Genomic DNA, 27,437 nt, shown 5'->3' on the forward strand with positions numbered 1-27,437 from the left:
GTTGCCATGGGTACGGGGCGGTTACCAGGGGGGCGCTAGGCGTGCCCCGCGGGGGGATGTCGCGGCCGCAGATCATCCACAGCGGCCACTTCATGGTGTCGGAGCCGCATGCGGACGCCGAGGCCGAGCCGGGCCCGAGCCCGGACGGGGCAGGCCAGGCGGGCCCGGGGCGCGGCCCGCGGGCCGCAGTCGCGCCCGGGCCCGAGGAGCCGCGGGGCCACGCCCGGGCCACCGCTTACGACTTCCTGACAGTGACCGAGGGCACGTGCCAGACCTACCGCTACGGGCCGTGCAGCACTGGCGCCCTCAGCATCGACGCCTCCCTCACGCGGCTCTTCGAGTGCATGACGCTGGCCTACAGGTGACGGCGCGGGTGCGAGCAGCATGGTCCAGCCGGCCAGCAAGGAGCAGGCCTGGCCAGGGCCACCAAAGAAACTACCTGCTGCCCCTGGGCAGGGAGGCGGCTGCAGCCTCTGTGGGACAATACAAAAGAAAGTAGGGAAGGGAGTGAGGTGGTGGGTGAGTAACAAGGCAGCCGGGGGGAGATGCCGTGCAGAGCATGCAGCCGGCGCCCGTGCCCCAGAAGGACCCTGGGGAGCCTGCAGGCACCGACCCGTGAAGCTGCCCGAGGATGTGAGTGAAGGAGCGAGAGGAAGGCAGCTCCACGCTCCTCCAGGTCTCCTTGGCCAGAGCCTCCGTCCTGGTCTCATGCTTGGCCAGAGCCAGGCCTATTTGTTACCTTGAGGGACGTGGGTCTGGGCCCACCAGGTCATCTGATAGCCTCCCTCAGGTGTGGAGGCTACAGAAAATGAGACGAGATTGTTGGGGACAGAAAATAATGAACACAGGGACAGGAGTGCTGGTCAAAGGTTCGTAGCTAGAGAGCCAAGGGGAGTCACTGTGCAGGGCATGCTGGACAGCACCCGCTGGCCCTCAAACAAATCCAAGGGACCAGCAGATGCTGCCCAGTCATACTCTGCCTAGAGACGGGAACAAACGGGAAAGAAAAAGGCCTCATAGTCCCCGGGGACCCTCCCAGCCAGAGCCTCCTTCCTGGTCAGGTATATAGCCAGGCCCAGGAGGAGGTTGACCAGGAGGTCCCAGGGCTTGGAGGGGCTACAGACATATGCATAAATAAAAGGCTGCTGCTCAGGACATATGCATAAATAAAAGCAGGACATCCAGAGCCTCGGCAGGAGGGTCCAGAGGAGGCTGAGGAGGGGCTGCAGCCTGGCACATTCGAGGTAGGTGTGTGCCAGGGTCTCCCCCTGTTTTGTTGGTAGACAGGGCAGGTTGCTGCAGTAAAGCACTCCAGATACACACCCTGGTGATGGCCCCAAAGGAGGAGCTGCCAGCTGAGGTCCCTGGTGGCTCATGGGATCCGGGAAGGAGTGGGAGATGTTGTCCTTAACTGGTGACCTTAACTCCTGCCTCTGCTGTCTTGTTCCTGTTGTCCCAGGAAGTCTGTGGCTGCATGTGCAGTGACAGCAGAGGCATATAGTTCCCTAGTGGGCTTAAGTCCCTACTTAAGGGAAGCTGAAAGCTCTCTTGGTGGGGCTAAGCCCGTTGAACTATGGCATAACACGCAGGCCTGGCAGGCCTCAGCTCCCATCCATTTTCAGGATCCCGTGAGCCACTGGGGACCTCAGAGGGCTCCTCCGCCCCTTTATCCTTCAGCACTCCCTCATCGTCCAGCAGTCTCCTCAACCTTGATTTACCCAGTGTAGTTTCCCTCCCCAAGATATCTTTAGTCTTGTACCCTGTCCCCCTTTCCTAAAGTGTGGAGAATCACCTTAACCCTCAGGTGGAAGGGAATATTTCACTCCTCCACATCTGAGTAGCAAATTCCTTCCTGGGAGGTTCCTGACTCCCACCATAGCACTGCTACCAGGGATCTTAGCTGGCAGCTCCTCCTCAATGGAACTGTCGCAATGGGCATGTATCTGGTATGTTTTACAGACACCCCTGATACTTGCCCCTTTTTCCAACAGGGAGATCCTGGCACATGCCTACCTTGAGTGCAATGGGTTGCAGCTCTTCTTTCGACTCCTCCAGAACCTCCTGCTGAGGTTTTGGCTGCACTTCTCCCTCCACCATTTTTGTTATTCACTCCCTGTCCTTGGCCCCACCAAGCCCTGGGACCTCCTGGTCAACCTCTGGCCAAGCTGGCCAACTACCAGACCAGGAAGGAAGTTCTGGCTGGGGAGAATGGGGCAAGTGGGGGACTGTCTTCCTGTCACTCTTCCACTTTTGTCTTCGGGTGGAATTTCACTGGTCATGGTTCACAGGCTCCCTCCACTCATTCAGGGGGCAGTGGGCGCTGGCCAGTGTGCTCTGCATGGTGTCCCCTTCCAGATCTCTTTATTTTGAACCTGTGACCTCACTTCATTCCCTTTTTTTCTTTTTTATTTGTTCCAAGAAATTAGTTGTTACTTTCTCAGTGGGCTCCCTTTTAAAGGAAGACTTCCAGTTTTTCTTTGTGCGTCTAGACCCCCAATTCCTTGAAAGTAGCAAATAGGCCTGTATGCAACAAATAGGCCTGGTGGCCTTAGGCCCACCTAGCCAATGTGTAACAAACAAATGGGCCTGCTGGAAAGCGGGGGTGGGCTGAGCGTATGAGGTCTGGCACTGGATCCTCAGGACATAGATCGTGTTGGGTGGGGGGTAGAACAGAGGGTGTGAATCCTGCCCATGGGGCATGCACAGTGTGTGGTGGGAGGAGGAGACCAAGAGCAAGAACTCAGTGGTCCTAGCACTGTGGGGTCTGGCTTGCAGGTGGCCCCTTTCAAAATGCCCTCCAGAGAAAACGTGAGGCACAGATAGAGGAAACGGATTGTAAGTGTTACACTTCCTCACTGCTCTGACCTTTGCTCTCCTTATGTAAGTGCTGTAATTTTATGCTCTGGGCCTATGTGGTTTATATATCCCAGATACATTAGTTCTCTGTTTCTGGAGACTAGTATAATTGGTAGCAGATGGCACAGTACTGAAGAATGGCAGCCTTCGCTCTGTGATTAGCAGTCATTGGTGAAGTGTGTCCTCTTTGGAGGCCTTGGTAGGAAATTGCACAACTGCAGTACAACTCAAGTCAGCATTCACAGGCACAGCTGAGAGAAGGGTGGACACAATTGCGTCTGGGCTCCTGGCTCTGGGCATCATCACCTTACAATTAATTTCCATTCTCCCAAAGGCTTTTCTTTCTTTAAAATCAAATGTACTAGATTTCTGAAGCCTGGTTTTGTATATCTTCTATGGATTTTTAACTGCTGTGTCCGTTATAACGTGGTTCTTATCCATCAATTACTACTATGGATTCTTGTTCTTAACAGCAATTTTGTCTGGACATTTCCTTTGTTTTATAAATCTGTTTCATGGCCTCTGGACAAATCTTCTTCTGCCTCCTAATGCACTCCCAGTCACACATGACTCCAAGGTCAAAGAAGGTCAAATGTTCTCTGTTTGTGCCTAGGTGACCCATCAGGTTAGCACAGTTAAGGCATTCCAGTTTCTATAGCCAATGATATGCAAGAGCATTCCTTGTGGTAGGGTCCTGTCTGACCACCTTTGATTCTTCAGGCTGAAGGACCATGTCCCCATCTAGTGCTGGGTTGAAAGTGGGTAACCCCTAGTGTGAGTCCTGACGAGGCTCTTGATCTGTGATGATACATTAACCTCTCTGCCACCCCTCACTGGATATCACCCTGCATGAATGTGCAGGACTCTGCATTCCAGGAATCAGCAAGGTGTGGAGCTGGCCTAAGGAAGGCATCCCTTTCCTGGGTAGCAACTGGAGCAGGTCTGGGGAAAGAGTGTGTGTGTCGGGGGTGGGGGGAGGGGGGGATTCTTAGGGCCCCAGATTACAGCTGATAGGTAGGGGCCTCTGCAAGAGGGTATCTTTATATATCCAGGACTCCCCCATAAATGTCAGCCAGCAGCTTGCTAGGACCACTTGTCCCAGGTCCACTACTTGAAGACCTGCAGAAGAACAGCAGAGCAGTCAGGATACACAACACTATAGCATGCAATTTTTCTAAGGTTTATTGGAGTCTAAGCACCCTATCTGTGTGCATCAGTCTCTCCCTCAAGACTCAGCAGGGTACACCATACCTATTTGTAGGTGTATGACTTTGCATGGTTGACCATGGAGTTCAAAAACTTGGTATTTCTTACCTCTTCTCTACATGGACTGTGTCACGACTAAGAGCTCTATCTATCATCTCCTGCTTCCTGAACAGGGTATAGCTCAAAGCAAAGGCAGTGAAAGTTCATTAGGAATAATTGGATTATTCTAATCAACTCTTTGTTTCCAAAGGCATGGCTTTCCTAACTGCTGCTTTAATCAACTTGAATTTTGGTGAGAGCAGCCACAAAAAATAAAACAAAACACCCAATAGACTTAAAGCTAAAACTCCATCTCTTCTGGATCTCACACCAGGGAAGTGAACATGAAACAAATATCAGCTGGCAGAATAAAATGCATTTCAGCCTGAAGTAAAGAGCTGCTAGTTGATGGAAGGGGAAAAAACCCCCAGAATGTTATGGTTAATAATACCCATCATGAGTTATAGTATGGCTAGGATTTTGCTATGGCCATCATGGAAGTCACCTAGCCTATGAATGTAAAGAACCTCTGACTTTTCATGAGGCATTCTGCCATTTGGTCAACAAGTAGACTGCCTAAGGTCATGGGAGATGTAGGTTTTCTAGAGATACTGACCAACAGGAAAGAAGAGAGGCACAATCTCTCCATACTGCAGATCCCATGAGCCAATACTTCCAGTAGGATGATACAGTCAGAAGTTCACTGTGCAGGTGTTTCTTTAAATATTGCTCCCTCTCCCTATGCCTGTCTGTGACTTCTGCTAAACATTATTGTGACAGCATCATAGCCTTAATTACACAGTTGTCATAGTTCTAGGGGCTAGCTTAATTTCTGTTCTCATTTGGTCTCTCTGTGTGTACCTGGTTGAGAGATTCTGCCCCTCTCATTTTTCCTGTTTTTTCAGACCACTGTCAGGCAGCATGAAAGGTGCATTTCAGAGCCTCTTGATCTGGACCATCATTTATACCAATGGATGTTCTGCTCCCAGTGTGTTGGCAGTCATGGCCGTGGGGGGCTTTGGATTAGCTGGCTGTGCTCTCAGACAGATGTCTGTGCTACCACTGTGATGTCAGGCAGATACTGAGACAGGAGAAGGAAATTAGCTAGATCCCACTGCAGGATATTTTCCTGGAGAGGGTTCCCCCAAGGGACACCACTTCCAGACTTGGCTAACCAGCACAGCAGTGCCTGAGACAGGCTGCTTAACTGGGATGACCAAGAGTAGCCACAGAACTTCAGGGTATGGACTGGAGGGCTGCTTTCCATGAGATCTGCATGGAGCTCACCCAGGAGCTGCAACAGCTGAACATCAACTCCAGCATAGGGTTTAGTCATTGTCAGCCCTGTTAGTAGCTGACTGTTTTGGTGTTGAAAGATCAGCAATCAGGGCTATTGTCACAGAGCCATGTGCCACCCTCAAAAGGATGTGTCTTCTCAGTTATAAAAATTGGCAGTGCATAGGAGGTAGTTGATGACCTTGGCTGGTTAGGATACCCAGATTGTTTAGGAGCCACTGGTGGGACCCTGTGGCTCTACCTGGTCTCAGCATTCAGCAGGAGAAAGTGGATTTCCAAAACCTCAGCCCTGTTTTGGCAGTGAAACAAGAAATTTCGGTCTACTGAAACCACAGCAAGTATTAACACTATGATGTTCCCTCTGGTTGTTTGCAGAAACCCAAATTTTACCCTCTGCTTCTTGTTCTGCATGAGATCTGTGACAACAAAAGAGAGCGAGGCTGCCCAGTGGGTAGAGGTGGAGAGAGTTTGGGGACATTATTAGCAGCAGAGAGGGGACCTCTTCAGAGTGCCCCAGCTCCTCGTGCTGGGCCGGCAAGCTTTGTGCAGCTACTTTGCAAGCGGAACATAGTCCAGAGGAACAAACATCATAGGACTGTTGAAATGAGTGTCGTGACTATACTGTCTGTAATGATCTTATTCAGGAGAGCTGGACTTCAGTGAAATGTTTCAAGTGCCATTGTCAGTAATACAAAAAGCTTTGTGGAAACGGCACAGGACAAACCAGTGCAAAAGATAAAACCAGTGGAACCAAGGCAGATCGCATGTGTATTTATGCAGGTTGGCTCACACACATGTGGGGGAGGCGGATCATGTGATCTTGTTTCAGGGGGTGGAATTGTGTAAGAAGAGTGTTCTTGCTGGTGGGACTTCCACTATACTGTGTTCTCTCCAGGCTGCAGGTCATGGCTAAGCTGGGGAGATGGACCTTAGTGTATCAGGGCAATCTCCTCCTGCCTGCATCCCACATCCTTTCTCTGGCCAAGTGCTCTATGTATTCTCCCAATGGCCTCTCACTCTTGCCCCACAGCACAGATCCCCCCCCCCCCCTTTCTGTCTCTCTCTGTTCTCTATTGAAATCTAGTCACAAGGTCAGCACAAGATTTTCCAGGTGTCCAGTGACCAATTATCCCTCTCTTCTTGAGGTCACCACTGGGTCTAGTGCTTGGAACACAGATAATCAATACAAGGTCAAGGCCCCAAGCAGCTTTGGAACCAAAGTACAGGACCTGTGGTGATCTCTCTCTTTTATTGCTCCAGTAAAATCACTTGCCCTTCAGCGCATGGCTTTTTATTTTTACCCTGCTGAAACAAATGTTTTAAGAGCAGTTGCTAGGAAGTTGAGGAGAGATTGAGTGAGGAAAGGCTGTCTGAGATGCATGTTAAATCAGGGGAGTTGGAGACGAAGGCTGACGTGGTTAAAACATGATGAGAACGCAGGAGGCCAGGAGCCTGCATGAAAGGCCGAGGGTGTGTACAGAGGGTAAGGAGCAGGCCTTAGAGAAGATGGGAGGAGGAGGTGCAGAAGGACATTAGTGCAAGGTACGGTTTCTGGAAAGAAATTATAGGAGAAGGGGGATGGGAAAGATGGATGGCATCAGTGTGCTGCCAGACCTGGTAAGAGACTGGAATCAGCAACTGCTGCTGCTGCCATCCAGAACCACTGGGGACGAGCACAGTAGAGCCAGGGAGGCAAGGGAGCACCAGCACACGTAGGTGTGGGGCTGGCTTGGTTGGTATATAGTTCTGGGATTCAAGTTTTCTAGGAAATGAGCCCTTTTGAGCTTTTATTTTCTGGCCCTGGCACTACAAGGGGCAGTGGATAGAAGCCAAGCAGGCAGAGAGCTAAGTGCATTGCCTGTGAACTAATGTGCCTATTCTCTTGTGTAGCATTGCCTTCCCATCCCCACCCTGCAGCATGGCAGCATCCAACCAGTACCTGGAACAGGCTTTAAGTCCTTCTATACAGTCAGTATTTGCACAGTTGATTTTAAAACAGCATGTTACACTGATGGAGGCCCCCTCTGCTGTATTGCGAACTTGACTCTTGATCTGAACTTTGAGGGCATTTTCACCTTGTTTTGGGTGAGAGGAAAACATTTTGACTGTCTGGAAGAATCTTTTGGGGCCCCATGATTGACTGGTGCTTTCTGCTGGCATCTTGTTTGATATCTACCCAGCTTCTGTGATGGCCTCCCTGGCAAAAATCCACTCTGTGTACTCAGAGTAAGACCAAGTTTATCGGGGGGTGATAGGACAAGGGTTTTGGCTCAGTCACCATAAGTGATAGGAGTCCGGTGCTTGTGGTCTCCAAGTTGGGGTATAGTGATGGTTCACATGTAAAAATTATCTAGTAATCTCACAATTTAGGGCTTTTGCTGGTTGCCAGTTGGGGCTAAAAAAGGATTTTTTTTCCCCCTCCTCACGAACGTTATTAGCTTCTGGGTGGGGAAGGAGGGTAGAGGTTTCTTTCCTCTGAAGTATCAGGACATTGGCCATAGTTCTGGCTGATGGGTGTTTGACTGGGGTGTGGGGTGTTGAAACTGCTGATGGTACTTCAGAAAACTGAGAGGTTTTGAGGTCAGGAAGGAATGTTTTGCCTGCCCAAACTGACACTGACAATGGGGTTGTTGTGAGAAGGAGGAGTTGTCTGTCTTCTAGCAGGGGGCATGGTCCTTTTCTGAGGATGTTCTGAGCATCTATTAACCAACTACTTCTCCTTTGTCATAGTGACAGAACATTGGCACGTTACAGGGTGACGTTGGTGTTTTGGGTGCTGTGCCTTGTACTTACATGGGAGGGTTTGCAGTGGTGATTTTAGAGATTCCTGGGGTAAGTGGTGCACTTGCAGGGGAATGGAGTCAACGGTTAGGAGTTCCCTTCTTGTCCTGTGTTCCTAAGTAACAGGAGATCCTGCTTTGGTATTCTCCTGGAGCAGCTTGGTTTTGGTGCAGCCCTGAGCTGTCCCTTGCATTCAAAGCCATACCCACTCGTGGATCTTTGCATTCCACTCATTGCTTCGGAAAGAGGGGACTGGATGTGTTTCTCTCTCCAGAGGGCAAGGAAGTTCAGGACTCGTTGAGAGAATGATGTGGAAGGACATCATGGCTGTAATAGTGGACTCAGGAGATGAGGACTTACCCTGAGCTGGGAACACAAAGGGGTGTGTGTAGGCATGTACCAGCATTTTACGTATAGTCTGGTTGACACCCAGGCAAGATGACCTTGGAGTTGTGGAGAGTACATAAGAAACCAGGAAGGCGAATCCAGAGGTGAAGCTGTGTATTGTGGGATAGCAGTAGGAGGTTGCCTGCAGGGAGGATACCACCATGCTGGGCAGAGTTTTGTCACTTCCGGAGTGGGGTGAGATGCCAGATAAGTCAGAAGAGAAGCAAGAACTTTGGTTTATGGAAACAAGACAGTCAATGTTAAAAGTGTTCATGATTGTGAGCTCTCAAGTGCTTCTGTAGCATCCCTGCAGTGGGAACTGAACCCAGACCCCTGAAACTTGAAGTGTAAATTCTGCTTCCCATGTAGACCAACTCTACGCATTTCTTCAGCCCCTGAATCCACTAGGGAGGGGAACGTATAAGATCTGCCTTCTTTCTTCCACCTGAGACTCATTCTAGTGTGTGTAGACTTTGACCCCATTTTGTGGGAGGGGATCAGTCCAAGGACTTCAGAGCTACAAGTTTCCACATGCTCCTTAACAGATCTTAAGTAGGAGCTGAGAGGGAACCATCCTGAGCCATCTCTTCCTTCCTGTTCGGCTGATCACAGATGTTACTTGAAAATAAATGCCTTGACCAAAGTATTCAGACCGAAAATACCACCCCTGATGGCAGGCTCATGTATGAATATGAAGGAGCCCTTGCTTTTTACCAGATCTGTCAAGTTTACAACAGTCCCCATCACTTCAAAGCCAGATGTTCATCCAAAAAGCCTTAGTTCTGCCCCAAATCAACCAGGATTTACCCATTCTGAAACACCAGCATTTGGGTTTCTTTTAGATGTCTGTCCATTCCAGTTAATTTGCTGAGCTTCTCAGCACAACAGAGAACCTTTGAGTTGGTTTTGGATTGCCAAATTTCAAATCCCAACATGAATTACGTGGGAGATCTCTCAGATTTGGGCCTCAGACCTTCCTACTGCCTCTTCCCCTAACTATCCAGAATGTGCTATTTTGGAGCTAAAATAACATCCAAAAGCAGCTAGTTTTTCACCTTGACTGAAGGAATTCAGGTATCTGAAAAAAAGAGCGGGGATGTTGCCTTACTGCTGAGGGGAAACTGCATGACCCTATGGTGACATTTGGGCTACAAAGAGGTGTCACATTTTTCCTGGGAAAAATCATTTTATCTGGGAACAAAGTGAAATTGTTCAGACGTCCACATCTGTTGTTTCAGGATAAATTCAAAAAAGATTTACAAAATAAGAAGTGCCAACAGTTTACCTGGGGACATCACAAAGTGCATCTGAACACCTATCCCTGGATTCAATCAATGAATCAATGGCAGAAAAGCAGCAATGCGTTCAGCCACTCACTAAACCCAAAAGGCAATGTGTGTACATGCCAATCCTAGGGAGGACACAGGCACAACTTGTCCAGTGGCAAATGCAGCATCCATTTCTACTCCCAGAAACCTAACCCAGAGGCAGATGATGCAGGGACAGCAGCTGAAGTTTCATTGATGCAGTTGGGACGTGTCAGCTTCTCCTTTACTGTTAACAAGTTTGTTGAGTGGCCAGAAAAACTACCAGTTTTCAGTGGCAAATTGAAATGTGACATGTCCCTCGGCAGCAGCAAAACTCTGGCTGCTGCTCTTGCATCATGTGCCACTGCTGCTTCTCTGCCGTTTCTGTTACTGGAGCCAGAGCCGGAGAAGGGAAGATGCAGGGAGCATGCTGTGGGGAGAGGGGAACAGGATGGGGAAGTGCCTCCTAGATCCATTCCTGTGCCTCCCGCCCTAGACAGCACCTGGGGCCTGTGCCTTGCTCACGCACCCATTGTTACACTACTGGTGCCAGCACGGCACTGGGAGGTGGGGCCAGTTGACATTGGTTATGTTTCAGTCTCTGACACTTGCCTACGTGATGACTGGCAGACAAGGTTCTTTGGGTGAATCTGATATCTTTTATTAGACCAACTTAAGTAGTTGGAAAACAATTATTAAGCAAGCTTTCGGGTTCAAAAACCCTTTGTCAGGCTAAGGAAGTTTCTGCAGTTGGTGTGTGCACTTCCTGGATGGAATGAAAAGTAAAGAAGCCAGAGGCTGGGCTGGTATGCATACAAGATAGGCAGTCAGTGAAAATGTAGATTGAGGAGTCAATGGGTGAGAGACAGGCTGGGGGAGTGTGGGGGAGAGAGAGAAGAGGGATGAGTAGTGGAGAGATACCTGGGGAGTCAGATGTCAGACAAGTTATAATGTGTCATAAATCCAATGCCTATATTTAGTCCATGATTTTTAGTGTCCAGGAGGCTGATGAAGTGGAGTTCATAGGCTCGTCTCTGGGAAGTGTTTTGTAAGTTTCCTTTGAGGATCAGGACTGAGAGATTGGAGAGAGAGTGGTTTTCTTGTGAGAAGTGTGCCCCCACAGGTAATTGGGTATTCCTGTCTTTGATAGATTTCCAGAGTGCGTTCATTCTGGTGCGCAGTTGTTGTTTGGTATTGTTTGGTCTCCTACGTATTTTCCATCAGGGCATTTGGTGCATTGAGTGAGATATATTACATTTCTGGAGGTGCAGCTGTAAGATCCGGGGATGCTGATGGCTCTGTTGTGGGGTGTATTAATTGTGGGGGTGGTGGAAGTGTGTTGACAGGTTTTGCATTTCTTGTCATGGCATGGTCTGGATCCATTTAGTGTGTTCTGGGCTTGAGGAAGTTTGCTTCTGGTGATGAGGTTAGCGAGGTTTGGTGCTTGTTTGAAGGCTAGGATGGGTGGCTCTGGAAAGATCTTTTTAAGAATAGGGTCTCTTTCTAGTATGAGTTGCAATTTTTGAGGATTTTCCGTAGGGGTTCGAGGGAGGGGTGATTTGTCATAACCAGCAGTGTGCGATTTGTGGGGGGTTTTCTTCTGTACTGCAGCAGTTCTTCATGTGGTATCCGAGTGGCTTTTTCAAACATGCGATCTATCTCTCTGGAGGAGTGTCCTTGTTGGGTGAAAGTCTTTTTAAGATGTAAGTATGTGGTGACTGGCCATATATCTCTCCTCTCCTCTGTGCAGCTCTGTGCTTCAGTTTCCCCATTTGTAAAAGGGGTGGGGGGGACTGGTTCCATTCCTTGCAAAACTTTTTGATTATCTACTGATGAAAAGTACTTGGTAAGAACAAATATATTAACAAGCAGTGCCTAAGAGCAGCAGAACTAGAGAGACAGTGTCTCAGATCTACTTCCAGTTTCTGCCAGACTTGTAGACACAGGGCATCTCTCTGCTGCTTCTAACCAGCCCCACTTCCCCTGTTATTTCAGTGGGTCTTTCACCCAGTACCATGTAGGATAAAAGTATTCAGAGAGAGAAGGAAAGGCATTGTAATAACCACGCATTAGTGTGGTATACCGGGAAGGGACTCCAAACTCTTTTCTCATGCGATTAGATTTCAAGTAGCCTTTGACTTCTTTCCCAGCCAACCCTCCCCTCTCCCCGAAGTCCCAGATCTGAAAACAGCTGTCCAAATTGCCTCTGGATGAGTGAAATCCACTTTCACTCACTGCATAGTGAACTGGCCAAATTGGAAGCTGAAGTATCTTCTACCCAAGGAGTGAGATCTTCCTCCCAAGGGCTAGGAACAAATCTCCATGCCCTCTGATTACTTGGGGCTAATCAAAGCCTGGCTAACACCGTGACCATGCTCATCACCATCTTCTTCCTTTTATGCATGGCAGCTGGGCCCTGCAAGGCACCAGCTGTGTCTGGGCTGCAGATACTTGCCCCTTTCCTAACTTGCTGCATTCCCGGAGATTTGGGTACTTGGATGTACGTGGGTGACCTCTGCCCAGCTGTATTAAGCACCCCCAACAAAGGGGATCCATAACACATTTGTAGTGGGCAGTAGATAGGGAATAAATTGAGGCTTCTTCTCCATAGGAACACAGGGAAGGAAGGGGCCTCTTGGGTTATTGAGCTCAGACCCTGCTGACACAGGCACCATCTCACATGATCCCTTTTGTAAACTCATCAAACTCCCGTTTTGAAAGCACGGCTGCTCCCAGTGGGAGGCTGCTCCAGCCCCTGACTGCTCTAATGTTTCGGCTCATTTGCTCTTGTTGCCACTATCATCCTTTGCCTTAAATAGCTTTTCTCCTTCCTGGTATTGACTCCCATAATGTGTTTATAAAGAAATCAGATCTCTCAGCCTCCATTTCAGTAGAAAAACTAGCAAAGCTCTCCTGGCCTTCTCTTAAGGGAAGGGTCAGCAACATATGGCCTGTGAGGTGGATCTGGTCTGCAGAGCCATTGGATCCAGCCCACAGAGCTTTTGACCTGGCCTCTGCTTGTCCTGCCACCTGCATGATGGCTGGATAGCTACAGAAAGCCCTGTCAGCAGCAGTGGCTGGGTTGAAAGCACTGGACTGCCTTGGTCCCAAGTCGGGTCGATTGGTCCTGTTGCTATAAAACCTTGCCAACTGCTCTTTTAGAGCTTTGACTCTCCATTCCCCCAACCAGCTTCACAGGCCCTCTGCTCCTGATCCTGTGTGCGTTCAGTATGTCTCTGGAGTTGTATGTAGGATAGATTTAACTATGTGCCACCTGCCCCCAGGACCCTAAAGTATGAAGAGGCAGCTCTTGGTCCAGCAGGATGTTGGCTGGCACAGGGCACACCTGGCTTCTCAGGGTGCTTACTGAGAAGAAGGTGAACTCAAATCTTCCCAGCTTGCTCATCATAGCAGAGACCCCAATAGCCGGGTAGTAGTTCAACCCATGCCTGTTGTAGGGGATCATATATTAGGGACGTGGTGTAATGGGCCAAATACAATCCCTACATTACTCATGGCAAGCCCCAGTGAGCATGGACAGAGCCACATGAGCAGGTCTGAGGCCTGGTCAGATATGGGTGTGAAAGGATCTTTGAGGAGGGCGCAAGGTGCGGAATAATGCAGGAGACTGCTCTGGTCCATACAGGATCCCAGGGGAAGGGACAGGTGTCCAGCATCCATGCCCATTCTCTTATTGTCATTGGCTCCCTGTCCTGCCTACCTACTTCCCCCTCTCCATGAACCACATGGCTTGAGTGGGTTTTGTTGTGTTTGGTGTTTGACAGTGGGAAGATCGTGTCCCCCAAATGGAAAACGTTCAAGGGCTTGAAGCTGCTGCAGCGTGACAAGATCCGCCTCAACAATGCCATCTGGCGGGCCTGGTATCTGCAATGTGAGTTGGGGGGGGGGGCTGCCTGTACAGGGTCTTGGGAGTCTTTCCAGAACAGGAAGTAGCAGGATGAGACCCCACCAATGGACCTCCATCTCCATGGCAGTGTAATGCGTGGGAGGACTTCTGACACCTAGAAGGAAGAACTGCTCCACAAGATAGAGCAGGGCTGTCCAACCTTTTTGAATGTGGGGCTGGATCATGAACTTTTTATCACCCAGTGGGCTGGCGAGCTATATTCAAAGACCTCACAGGAAGCAGTATCACATCACCCCCCCCCAAACAAAAGAACAGTGTTTACTTTCGTTTCCCGTCGCTGCACCTCGGGCCTCAGAAAACAGCTTGGAGGACCGCATGGCAGCCCACGGACCGTATGTTGGACAAGCCTGAGATAGAGCTTGAATCCCATATATCTTTGTGACTGATAAACTTTCACCCATCAACTCTTCTGCCAGCTCCTGCCCTGCTGCCAGGTCCCAGTTAGAAGGGCTGGGTTCAAATTTGAGCCTTTAACACCAAGCATAGTTAAAAAGTTTGGTTGTCAGTAAAAAAAATTTCAGTAAAAAAATGTCTTGGGTTGGCAAAGCTGCTTGACTGCAGCAGTGATTTCACACCATGCTGCCCCCCACAGCCTGATGCCTCTAACTGCACCCTGTACCATGCTTTCCCTCCGATTTGCTCCCCACCCCCAGTCCCACTCCCCCTCTCCCAGCATGGACCCCCAAAGAAGCTTACCTGCAACCCAGCGGTAATACAGGATGGGAAGCAGCAGCAGCTGCACATGAATAGAAGGGGAGGGGTCTATAAGACCTGATAGGCTTCCTGTGGGGTGCTACGCTTCTGCTCAGACACCAGGTGGTACTGCTGTGCTTTGTCCATTCTTCAGTCAAGCTCCACCTGTCCGGCTTCTTTCAGAGAAGGATCTTCAATCAAGCAGCTGGAGCTGGATTGTTTTTACGAACAGCTCAAATTTATGTACAGACAGACATTTTTAGCCTGAATTTTTACAGACTGTCCACAAATTTATGGACATTTGGCAACCTTGCACCTCACCAACCCCCATCCAGTCCCCCGCCCCAACCCAGTGGGTGTATGCCCTCCCCGTGTCTCACTCCACCCCCTGAAGCAACTGGTTCCCCCAACCTGGGGCCAGATGTGGGCCAGCACCCCTTAGTGGGAACAGGTCATGAGTCCCATTCCCACCCCTGGAATCCTGTACTGGGACTGGCTTGAAGACAATTCCCCAAAAGGGAAAGGCTCCATGTGCTCTGCTTGATCCCAGTGCCCAACAGGGGCACTCCTGGAGGGGAGGCAGAAGAGACACAAGTGACAGTCTCACTTGTTTCTCACCTCTGCAGATGTGGAGAAGAGGAAGAACCCGGTGTGCAACTTTGTGACACCACTGGAGTACAGCGATGGGGATGACCACCGCAAGCCAGAGGTGAGTGCGTGGGCAAGGGGTGCTGCACAGGGCCCTCACCCCAGGCTTCAAGGGGCTTTCATGGGTCAGACACCACTAGCAGTGGCTGTTTTTTGGTGCTGCCCTGTCCCCTCTCTTCCCTGACAGCCCTCCCCTCCTTGGGGGGCCCTCATCCTGACTCTGTGCTGTCACCTCTCTGTTTCCTAGCCCCACAGGGCCCTTTTAAGGGCTGGAAGGAACTTTTACTTCAAAGCTGTGGGGTTAGACACGTTATTGGATTTTCTGCTAACAGGTGTTGGGGTCCCCACCACACATACACACAAAATAGGTCTTATCCCTGGGGAATGTTTTTAATAGAATAAAAAGAAATGCACCAAAACCCTAGGCCTGTTGTACGAACCATTGTCCCAGTGCCTCATTGGACCAGTAGTTACTTTTTCTCCCACCCTTCCTGGACGAACTCTCTTTAGAGGCTCCTTCTAACGCCCCTAGAGACAGGCTGCAAGGATCCAGGCTGCAGAGATCCAGGCAGAGGACTCTCAGGGATATGAGCAAGAGAAGTCAGCATTGAGGAACCTCAGTGGGAGAGGAAAAGCAAAGCTGAGAGGGAAACCTCCATGGGCATGGGGGGTAGGACTGAGACCTCCTGGGGAATGACAAGGACATAGGCTGTTGTTGTGGGAGCCTTGATCCTCTTGTGGGGAAACTCACCAATCCCTCAGAGGTTGCACCCATCGTAGGGTTTGCAGCACTAGAAGATTGTGTCAGCCGGGTCAGAGATGAGGATGTCCAGCTCATGCAGGGGGTCAAGCTTTATGGGGCAGCCATCCTTAGCTTCACTGCCCAGTTCCTTCTGGAGGGCATCAACCATGCCTTGCTCTGAGATTCAGCTGGACTAAATCTGTGATGCAACACAGGCCAGGACTCGCATGGTGCACACAAAATCTGCTCAGCAACCTCTTAGAGAGGGAAGGCTCTCATGCAACATGGTGTTGGTGAAGCCAGAGGCTTAGGCCTAGTTAGGGAAGAGTTAATGCTTGCAAGGTCCTAGAAGGTTGAAAATAGTTGGATTGCTGCAGCAAGCAGTGCCTGGCCCTGCAGGGTGCAGGGTTTAGGGAGGTATTCCAGCTTGGAATAGAGCCAACAGACATACATTACATGGAGCTTGCATAAGGGTGAAATGGCCGAGAACCAGTTCCCCTGGGCCTAAGTGATGTGATACCAGACAAGATAACTTGGGAACGCTGTGGAGAAGGTAGGTTAATGGTATATGGAAATGTAGAATGTGGGAGCACTTGAAAGCTATATGTCATGACAGCATTTTGATTGGCTCATACGCGCATTATCAGATAACAGATCAATGAGCTCACCTGCAATTGGATTGTTCCAGGAGTAACGTCTGTATAAGAGGGGCAACGCCAGGGAGATGCAGGGCAGCCCATCCTAATACCAAAAACTCAGGGCCGTTTGACCATGGCCTGTCTTATGACCAGGACTTAATTTGCAGGCCTACACATGGAATCGAGGTTCAGTACAATCTCCTGGCTGATTAATGATTACCCTTCCTGAAGAGTGCTCTGGGTCCAGTGATTGTGGATTCAGGCCACCACCCCAACCTGCCTGTGCCTACTTTGCTTATAAGTCACTTTAGGTACACACGCTTAACCTCTGCATGCTACTTTTATTTACATTGTTTTGCTATATGCAGTTAACATGTAAGTGATAGCTGCGGATCCTGTTGTACCATCCTTATTTTGATTGGCTGCTTACTCTTTCTAATTGACAGCTGCTTCTTAAGCACACATTGAGCATTTCCGTCTGCTGCTGTTAGCCTAAATTTAACGTGGGCAGGTACAGCCGCTTCAGTGATGAGTCACAACACTTCCATTCAATAACAGGAGGCTTTTATTGCTACACAATAGCAGTGATAACTAAAGCAAGCAAGCATTTAAGCAAGTTTCACCATCCACCAGCTCTAGCGGTCTTGCAGATTCCATGGGCATCTGGCCAAAAGCATTGCCATCTTCTGCAGGTTTGGGAACTTCTGAGCAGGAGCCCCCAGTTGCTTAAGAAGTCTCCTTTTATACCAGTGTTCTTTTGCTCACACAATGCCAGCGCTCAGTTTCTGCTTTCCCATTGGTTTCTTCACTCTCATCTTGCTGTCTTTAGACCACTAAGGCCTTTGTTTCCATGCTGTTCACATGTTATTGTTCATGGACACCAGTTTCTAGTGTCCTTGTTTCAGCTGGTTTTGCTTAGTTTTGCAAATATGCAGACTCTACTATCTTGTTTTTTACATGGCCAAGGTTCCCATACACTACTACTGTCTGCCAGATATGGTCATCATTATTTTTATCCAGTTTCTACTTGTAGCCTAGCCTCCTAGGCATTTTCAGCTGCTGTTGATTTTTGCTGCCATCATCTGCGATTGTGATTCTCCTGCGTCTGTCTCCCACATAACTGCCACACATATGCTCTTACAATGAGATAAATCCTATCTTATATAGGCAAGCTTAAACACATGCTGGTATTCAGCTGCTTGCTTAATGCCCTGCCGTTGCTTCTACACACACTAATCTTGCTGAAAACACTTCTGTGTCACAATTTAGAGTTACTGTCTGTCCGCCACTGGCACCTGCTGTTGTGGGTATTCAGTCACTGCCCGCGTACCAGGTCTGCAGCCTGCAGTCCATTGGGAAGGCCCCCAGGGCGTATTGTGATAGCCTTTCCATCCATGTAGTTTGGCTGGCATGTTAGACTTCTCAGTGCCTGGATTTGCTGAGCAGCTCTTGCTTGCTGTATCCTTGCCTTACAGGCTGTGATCATGGAGGGGAAATACTGGAAGCGGCACATCGAAGCTGTTGTTCGGGAGTATCACAAGTGGAGGGCCTACTTCCGCACGCAGGTAAGACCTTCCCTGACTCCTTTCCCACCCCACAGCATTACTTTGGTTCCCTCCAACTGCCCTGAGGGATGCTTTTTTCCCACTCAAAGCACTGGGGGCCCCTACCTGTGCATCTACAGCTCAGGCAGCACCACAATAAGCTTCCCGATTTGCTACATCACCCTGGTCCACCTCTGGGGTTGGTTAGGGCAGTGGGGGCCTGAGATGTGTAGTCTGTCCAACTGTCAGACAGGGTCTAGACTGGGGGGGCAATCATTTGGTCTGGTGGGCAACTTAAGGAGTTTTGGTGGGCTTTTGTGGGCCAGGGGTTGGAGGGGCAATTGATCCTATCCAGGACTGTCTGTTCTGCACCAATTGTCGTGCTGGACAGAGCAGGTGGGCGGGGTCTCCAAGGAGAACGGCTTGGGATCCCAGTGAGGAGGGTTTGCTCAGCCAGGTACATGGGATGGGGCCGCAGGCAAGCAGGGGAGTAGCATCTGGGAGTGGGATTGTGGGGTGGTGACAGCTCTGGCCCGAGGCAGAGCTGTGATCCTCTCCCTGCATGGCTCTGTGAAGGGTGCAGGTTCTGCATGCAGGCACGAGTGGGGAGTGGATCACAGCTCTGCCCCAGGCTCTGGCCCCGTACTGTCACCACCCTGCAATCCCTGTCCTTCCCACATGTGCCACTCCCTGCCTGCCCACAGCCCCATCCCATTTGCCCAGCCAAGTGCATCCTGCACAAACGGGTCCCAAGCCAGCCTCCATGGAGACCCCATCTGCCCACTCTATCCGGCGCCCCCAGTAGTGGGTGTGGGGGAAAGGGGCCAGGGTGCCTGGCCAGTGGTGTTGGGTCAGATGGTGGCAACAGAGACACTGGCAGCAGCAACCAGGCAGAGTGAGCTGCCACCACAGGGGCTGCTGGGAAGCCCCACCCCACTGCATGCCTGGAGCAGTGGCACCAGCCGCACGTGCCATGATCTGAGCTGCCTCTTGAACCTGGGTCGGATAGGACTGAGGGATCTGCCACAGGCCAGATAGAATCCCTTGGCAGCCTAAGTCTTGCCCACCCTTGCTCTAGAGCAACCTCCCCAGGGGGTGAAAAGTGCTTTGAAATCCCTGTGCCAGGGAAGGGGAAGGGGTTGCCAAGCAGCAGGCCTTTGGTGGCAAGGCTCAGCCTCTGCTGGTGTTTGGATCTAGAGTGACTCGGTGCCTGGCCTGGGGCTTTCCTTGAAACTCATCCATCTCTCCATCCATTGCTGGATGGCTCATTTCTGCCAGCATCCCACCCACCCACCACCTCTGCAGTCCTCACAAGTTGCTAAAATGCCAAAGCTGGGGGTGGGATTCCCCCGTACCTATGCCTAATTGTCCCTGTGTTCCTTCCCCTCACCCACGTGCCCTCACACTCAGAGATGCTTCAGTGTGATTGCAACCTGCTGGGGATGGGGAGTGAATGGGCAGCCAGCCCATGACAGAGCAGCCAGCACACCCAGCTCCTGGCAAAGGACCCTTTTCATGTCCTAAAGTTTCTCTTTGTTTTATTTTTCAGGTCCAGAATAAGAAAGATAAACCTGTGTCTTTACCCACTCAGGTACAGGTCTCATGCCCTACCTAAAGCCAGCAGTGCCTCTGCCCCACTCCTGCTGTGCCCCCTGCTGGGGGGGGGCGGGCGGGTGGCGGCACTGGGACTAGCATAGCCCTGACCTCCCCACTGAGAACTATTACTCTTAATTGGCTCTGAGCTAATCCCCCTGTCGGTGTCCACCCTTCCCTGAGCAGCGCACAGTTGATGCCTTCCAAAAGGAGCTGGGCATTGAGGCTGAGGATGACTTCCCCATGGAGCTGGACCCCTTGCATGATCTGGACATCCATATCTCTAACTTAGCCGATACCATCTTCTACACTCGCAACCCCTACGGTGGGCCCAACCCTCGTGGGCTTGGTGAGTCTCCCCACAGCCTCAGCACTGGCCTATCGGCATCCTTGGAGTTCCCCAGGGGTCTCAGCCCCATCCCCTTTGCCTGCGGGGGTTCCCTTGTTGGACTTGTATCTCCAGTCCCTGGTGGGGCTCCCCGATGCTGAATTCCACCCCCCATATCCCTCAGGGAGCCCTCTGCCTGGATCCCTGCCCCCTGTCTGTGTGTTAGAGGGACCCCAGTTCCCCCACCAGTCCCTGGCAGGGTGGGTGCGAATGGCTAGAGGTGTGTCTGACCATTCCCTGCTCTTTCGGCTTCTTCCCCACAGCTCACCAAGGGAATGCAGACATGATCCAGCCCACACTGACCCAGCTGCACCCCAACCTTGGGGAGGATTTCATGGACACCTTGGATCACATTCATGGTGAGTCATGCTGGCTGTCACGCTTGGGTAGTACTTGGATGAGACGGGCATTCTTGGCACACATACAGAAGGGCTGCATGCCAGAAACAGGGTGTACAGAGCCCTCAATGTGTCAGACCCCAGTGCCTGGTAGGGGTCAACTGTATGCCAGCTGGCTTGGCACCTGTCCCTCTGCCACGCTGAGCTGCATCAGGACCAGCCGGCCCTGCCAACCTTGATCTCCCTTGGACAGGCCACATCAAACTCTGCTACCCCCTGGCTCTGATCCATCCAGCCTACTGTCCCCTCCCTGCTGTGTCAGGTGAGGTCAAAGGGCCCAGCTCTTCTAGTCCTTGGTCTCTTGCGGGCTGTAGCATCATGGGTACCTCCTCCCCAGGGACGTGTGTGCACCTGACTTATGTTCTGTGGTGGGGGTCACAGCTGCCTGGCATATAACTAGCCCATGGTTAGCTCTACGTGTCACAGAGATGGATCCTCGAAGCTGGCCCCATATCAGATGCCCGCCCTGCTGCCTGACCCATGTGTAGTTCTCCAGCCCTCTCACCCACTGGTGTTCGCATTGGAGCAGAGCTGCAAAAAGAACAGCTCAGCCTATCCCACGCATTGCATCTTGCCTGCATCTTGCCACTGGGGCAGGCTGGGAGTTATGACCTGCTTAGGAGGGGTAAATGCCACTCACTGCATGGAAAAGGGAATGAAATGATCAGTGCTAGTTGTGCCCCAAGACAGCTGTCCTAGAATTGGGCCTTCCCATTTAGGAGGTGCTGGCGGGTGCCTGCCTGGCTCAGGGGAACAAAGAATGGGTTATAGGGCCATTCCCTTTGAAAAGCCACTGGGTCTAATCCAGCTGCAGGGCAAGGGGTTTGACTGGTACAGTGTAGCAGGGTATAGGACACAGGCCTTTTCTCTTGGGGCGCTGCTCAGGTTGGGGGAATCTAGCGGCTCTGAGGAGCAGGGTATGGGGTTTAGGTCTTCATGCAGACATTGTCTGGTGGGCTTATTCAAGGGAGAAGGCAGGGAGATTGTGAAAGCACCTCAGGCCAGAGCTGCCTTTGCAACATGGACACCCTGTGCAAGTGCTACTTTGCCAGGCTGCAGGCAGGCACTGGGAACACTGCAAGGCTGCCGTTTCTGAATGCGTGTCTTTTTCTTTCCCTGCCGGGACCCAGGCAGCTTGGCCAGCTCTCCCCCAGGGGCCACCTGTCCTAGCCTGCGGCTCAGCAGTGTCTCTTCTGTCGCCTCTACCTCCTCTTCTGACTCCCTGAAACTCCTCCTGTCTGTTGCTCCTGTCTCTGCTGCCAGGAAAGGTATAGAGTGGTCCTCTGGCATCTGTGTGACCAACACCACGCCAGGGGCAGCACCCAAGAAGCACCCATCCCTGCCAGTGGCCATACCAACATCCCAGCTGCCTTATGATGGGGCACCTGTTCCAGCATACACCGCTCCATTGCTAGCAGAGATGTTTTGGTGTACATCCGAACAGTGTACGCTGGGATATGTAACCTCTCCAAGCCATTTCCCAGATGAGGCTAGCTGCAGGTGGTATCTGGGTCACTATTTCGTCATCATTAGGGGCTTGTCCCTGTGTTCAAGGATCTCCCCTAGTACTCCCCCGACAACTCTGACTCAGCCAGATTACCCTTTGACAGCCCCATAGAGCCCAGTGGGCCTGTGTGCCCCAGGGTGCATCAGCTGCAGTTTTCTAATCCTGGCCCTCAGCCCCTTATTCTCTCCTCCAGCCCTGGTCTCTCCCTCCTAGCCCTGCTGAAGCCTCCCAGTCCTCTCCAGCCTCCTGCTCTTCCAGCCTGGGCTCCCACTCAGCTTTGCTGAGGCTCTTACCTGTGGCCCCCTGCTGGCCCAGGCCAGCCCTAGGCTCCCTCCCCCCACCCCCCCTCAGCTCTGCCACGCCCCTCCATCCTGGCCCACAGCCCCCGGGCTGGCCTAGCCCTAGGCTGCTTCCACCTGATTCTCTGTGAAGTTGTGATATGGTTTCTCTGCTCACATTTACCTGGGCCTTTTGCATTCATTCTCTCTTTCTTTCATTCTTCCCCCTTCCCCCTCTCCCTCCTTTTTTCCAACACCATTAACTCTTTTTTTCCTCCCTTTCACAGATTTTTTGGCTGCCTGTCGCCCCCAAGCTGCCCTCCAGGTGAGTAGCAGGCACCTGACTGCTCAGAACTGCTCAGGTCCCTCCCTGCAGAGATCAGCCACTACCTCCCTGTGTACTGTGCCTCTCCCCACCTGCTAGAGAGGCTGGCTGGGCGGTGCAGGCTCTGCCCTCTCCCTTGATGTCACAGCATCCACTGTGGGGAGGGGAGGGCTGGGCAATGCAGACTCCACCCCCTTCCCCACATTCCAGCTGTGTTTATCATGTGCATCCCTGCCTGGTGGAGGCCCTGGAGCTGACTTTCGTTTCTCTCTCCCTCTCCCAGGCCCCCACACCACTGCCAGATGTTTCCCCCCTGGTATCCATCTCGAGCACCTGTGACACAGATGGGACCCCCAGTACCACCAGTCCCAAGGAGATGCGCCTGGCTGAGGACTCTGTCACCTTTCCCCTGGAGCTGGAGCCTCCTCTTCCCATCAATGGGCAGCAGATCTTCCTGCCCCTCTTCCCCACCTCCCCAGTGCGGGTCAGTCCACCTCCACCTGCTCCCCCCGCCCTGCACCTACAGACCCACCCTGCCCTCGTCTTCTCTGTCATCACCCACACGACTGCTGAGAAAGCTGCTTCCACCCCTGGTGCGGAAACCCTGGGGGGCACCTTTGCTGTGCCCATGTCTAGCCCCCTGCCAAAGGGAGGGCGACGCCGGCAGCTGCAGCGCATCGCCCCTGCACCTACCTCCAGCTGCCCTCCAGCACCCTCCAGCTCCTTTCTCACCCAACTGCTCAGACAAGGTAGGCATTCTCTAGCCTGCCCAGGCTGCCTGGAATTGGTGAGGGGCGGGGGCAGGGATGGGGGAGGCAGGGCCTGGGTGCTGGATGTCAGGGCAAAGGAAGCAGGAGGAAGCGAGGGGCATCACTGTACCAGGAGGGGCAGGAAGGAAAGGGTGTGTAGCGGGGTGGGTTCTTGGGATATGGAGAGATGGGCAGGCCTGTGGGTTGCTGGCTGGGGAGGAGAATAGGAGGTGGGCATGGACTGGGGGGGACATGGGGTTTGGGGGTTGATGGGCTCGCTGGCTGTGGGATGGGGCACAGGGGCTGCTGCTGTTGGGGATGGGGTGGGCATGGCAGGTCTAGGGTGCAGTGAGAGGAGGGGCTAGGGGATACACAGGGCAGCTCCCACCCCTCAGACTTGCCCAGGCCCAGCACCCAAGGCTGGTCAGTTGCTGCACCTGTTGGTTTCCGCAGTGAAGAGCTCTGGACCATGTCTTCTGGGCAGGGTTACACTGGTGTCTAACTGCTTATGCCTCTTACCCAGGCCCTGCATCTCCAGCCAGAAATTCTCCCCAGGTAAGAACCCTTGTATATGCCTCCCCGCCTCCCCTCAGGTGGGGCAGGCAGAGAGGCTGGGGGAGGGGAGAACTGGGCTCCTCCCCAACTCTGATGTCACAGTGCCCCTGCTAGGGAGGGCAGGGCTGGACAGTGCAAGCTCCACCCCCTCCCTAGTGTCACAGCAGGCCCCTGGAAGGGAGGTATATGAGCCCAATCACCTTGGAATTTCCCAGGCTGCCTGCTTGGTTGGGGTGCCCTCTTCTGCCCCCCCTGTGCTTCTAGTTGGAGGCAGATTTCTATCCTCCCCTGCTGACTCCCTCCATGTCTCTCCCCTCCAGATCTCCGGCATCCCGGAGGGCCCTGCAGGCATTCTGCTGACGGAGAAATCCTCCCACCCTCACTCCAGCACTGCCCCCTCTGGCACCGGTATGATGGGTGGGTGCCAACCTGCAGGCCCCTCCTCGTTTGGGATCATGATAGTGTAGGGTAGTGGTGGGGAGAGCTGTTAACATGAGGGTGGCATGAGGTAAGGGATTTGGGCTTGGGGTACCAGAAGGGGAGGGGGCTCTTGGGGAGGCAGGGGGGTGGTGCTGGCTTTAGCTGGGGACTGGGGTGTCTCCTAAGCAGCTGGAGGGAAGGGAATGAGGGGCATCTGGAGACATTTGGCTTGGGGAGAAAGTCCTGGCCTATAAGCAGGAAGCCACCCTCCCCAGAGTGCCAGCTGTTGCTCACACCACAGCTCTTGCTTATGTGGGGCCCAGCCTGCCCTGATTGCGCCCCAGCAGGGCTGGGTCTAAGGGAGCTGGATGCAGTTCCTGGCCCCTCTGACCCTCCCAAACAGACACTGTCAGCACTGGGGAAATGGGGCCAGCTCTGGCTGGCAGGGCTCATCTGAGGTGCTTCCCTCACTGGCCTGTCCGCCTGGAGAGGCTGGGCTGGGAGGCTCACCTGCTGTGCCCCTCCGCTCTGGAGCCTGGCCATTGAGAGCGACACAGAAGTCTTTTTGCTCCCAAGATTTTCCCTTTGCAAATTCCCAGATCCAAAGGCTGAGGATGGAGCTGAGCGCAGAAGGTCCTGCTCCCCCCGCCAGACCTGCAGTCTCCCTGGCACCAAGGTATGTAGGCCCTCACCTCTGCCCCAGAGGCAGGCGCTTTCCTCTTCCAGTCAGTGTTGACCCAACTGCAACATTAGGGGCGCTGTTGTGCACGGAGGGTCAAGCCGGGGTCTGGAGTGACAGGGGGGTGCTAGGCTGCAGGGGGCTTTGTTGAGTCTCACATTAGCTCCTAGTTTCCCTTGCACTTGCGGGAAGCCCTGGTGCCTGGGGAAGGGGCTGAGACCTTGCGTTCTTACTGGTCCCCACAGGGCAGCCAAAGACCCACCCTGACATCGTCTGACCACACCCGGCGCATGAACATCAGCTCCAGCTTTGACGCCCTTGCCAGTCTGGTGCTTCAAGGCTCTGCCCAGCCCAGCTTCAAGGTACCTGCCTTGCCCTAGTATGTGCTCTCATGTGATGTCCAACTGACCCTATCCATCTGTTTCTACACCCTGTCCTTGCTTCACCCTGGCCTGTCCCCTCTGTCCTGTCCATCTGTCCCCATGGTCTGCGCAGGTCTCACACTGTGTGCTCCCCCAGCTCAGCAAGGCCATGCTGTTGCAGAGGAGTGCGGCCTATGTGGGGCGGCTGCAGCAGGAGCGTCAACAGGTCCAGGAGACAGCCCAGCGCCTGCGGGGCGAGATTGAGGAGCTGAGCGCTGCCATTGGGTGAGTACAGGCAGGGGGCAGGGCCTACGGGGCAAGCTGGAGGAGCTGAGTGCTGCCAGCTAAGTGTAGATGGGGGGTGGGGCTGCACCTCTGTGGGCTTTGCCCGCCTCATGGCTCTGCCCTAGAGAGTACCAGCGGCAGCTGCCCCCCAGTGGGGCCCCAGTGGTGGCACCCCCAAGTTCAGACCGTGCTGTGGAGCTCTACGATGACTATGTGCGCCGGCGTACCCTGCAGGATTGGCGCTTCTGGCTCGTATCCACCACCCAGTTTGAGCCCAGGGCAGGGGCACGGGCCTTGAGCTCTGGGCCAAGAGGGGCAGATTGGGTAGGAGTGAATGCTCTGCAGGTGGAAGGGCCAGTGTTGATGCCTTTCAAGGCCAAACATGGGTCTGGGGGAGGGGACAAACACTGGCACTGGGGTGGGATAGAGGGGGCCATGGGGCAGAGACTGCCCCTCAGTGGGGGCAGGAGCTCCATGCAGCAGTGGGGGTACAGGGGGCAGAGCCAGCTGCTAGGAGGTCCCCCTAGGGCTTTTGGAGCATGCAGAAGGTGTATCTCCTTAACCCGCGTGGCTGAAGTTCAGCGTGATCATCAGGCCGCTTTTTGAGAGTTACAGCAAGGCGGTGAGCACCAGCAGCACTGAGGAGTTCTACCAGTCAGTGCTGGGCTGGCTGGAGCAGCACTGTGCCCTGCCCATGCTGCGTCCTGGTATGTACTGCCCCTTTTGACCCTGTGTCTGGTGCTCTAAAAAGGGGCTTTTCTGCCTCTGCAACCCCACTTGCTTCGCAGGGCACTTCCTTCCCAGCCTTCCATCAGCAGCTCCAAGACACCCTCCTTCCACACCTGAACATGGGTGTCCTCAGCTCCCCCATTCATGGGGCAAACCAGAGCAGGGGGAGGTTAGGGTTCAATACAACATGGTGGATCTGTGGCAGAGCTGAGATGGAAGTAGGGAGGCCTAGTCCCTCTGCTCTAACCACTACACTCTTCTTCCTCCCTGAACTGGGATAGGATCCAGGGTGCTGTTGCTCTGACTACTAGGTATGAAGAGCTAAGCTTGAAGTCCTAAATGGCCCCAGGACTGCCAGCTGCCCAGGGATGCTGCCCTGATCAGTAGGCTGGGCCATCAGAGGGGCTGTCTCCCTTCCGCACTCACTGTATCAGCCCCTCCTCAGGGCCCTGGCCTGATGGGAAGGATCTGGGCAGGTGGGATCTGGGCTGACCCTGAGCTGACTTCCTCTCCCATTTTCTCTCCCAGCCATCTCCAGCTCCCTCCTGCAGCTCAGCAAGATGACGTCCATCTTGACGCAGCCCTCCCGGCTCCCTGAGCAGGCCCTGCAAGCTGTCAGCTGCCCCAGCCATGGCAAGGGCCATGCCTAACCTGGCCCCTTTCTTGCTGTCAGGACCCCTGTCCACAGAGAAGAGCCCATGCCTCAGCCGTGTCCCAGGGACGCTGCCCAGAGACTCCTCTCCCCAATACAGACATCAGATACATTGGGCAAAATGGAAGCCAGGGTAGAGGCCTGAAGTGGCAAATGGATGGATCCGCAGCTAAGGGAATCTAGGACACAGGCTCAGGGCTCAGATCCCCTGTAGCCTCCACAGAAGGGGGATCTCAGGGCCTCAGGGATCCAGGCAGGGTCATCAATAGCCCCTTTCCCCCAACACAGGGATCTGGGGAAACTACAGTCCCCTTTACACTGTCCATGAAACACCCAGGCAACAATGACTGGGACCTTCATTAAAGCCCCCCTGGGCCTGGACTCCAGCGGGTACTCAGTCTTCTTGTTGGGTGGAGGAGCAGACTGGGGAAGATGGATGTGCACTCGCTGCC

The 27,437-nt window shown here is 52.9% G+C and overlaps 1 protein-coding gene across 4 annotated transcripts; it reads left to right on the plus strand.

Annotated features, from left to right (window-relative positions):
* LOC102566037 (MLX-interacting protein) lies at positions 1–27,371 on the plus strand. 4 transcript variants are annotated; one of them, XM_059722465.1, is made up of 17 exons: positions 1–361; positions 13,658–13,764; positions 15,120–15,202; positions 17,997–18,086; positions 19,615–19,656; positions 19,845–20,007; positions 20,310–20,405; positions 22,517–22,554; positions 22,838–23,303; positions 23,827–23,858; positions 24,179–24,275; positions 24,878–24,954; positions 25,203–25,319; positions 25,453–25,604; positions 25,730–25,856; positions 26,182–26,311; positions 26,862–27,371. In XM_059722465.1, the coding sequence occupies exons 1-17, from the start codon at positions 57–59 to the stop codon at positions 26,981–26,983; spliced, it is 2,244 nt and encodes a 747-aa protein (XP_059578448.1). In that variant the 5' UTR covers positions 1–56; the 3' UTR covers positions 26,984–27,371. The 4 variants fall into 4 exon arrangements, with proteins under 4 accessions (XP_059578448.1, XP_059578449.1, XP_019352318.2 ...); XM_059722466.1 differs by having other exon boundaries at positions 25,477–25,604; XM_019496773.2 differs by having other exon boundaries at positions 24,179–24,266.
* The last annotated feature ends 66 nt before the right edge of the window (positions 27,372–27,437 follow it).

This window comes from Alligator mississippiensis, chromosome 2 (genome assembly GCF_030867095.1).
Source record: "Alligator mississippiensis isolate rAllMis1 chromosome 2, rAllMis1, whole genome shotgun sequence".
Classification (NCBI taxonomy): domain Eukaryota; kingdom Metazoa; phylum Chordata; order Crocodylia; family Alligatoridae; genus Alligator; species Alligator mississippiensis.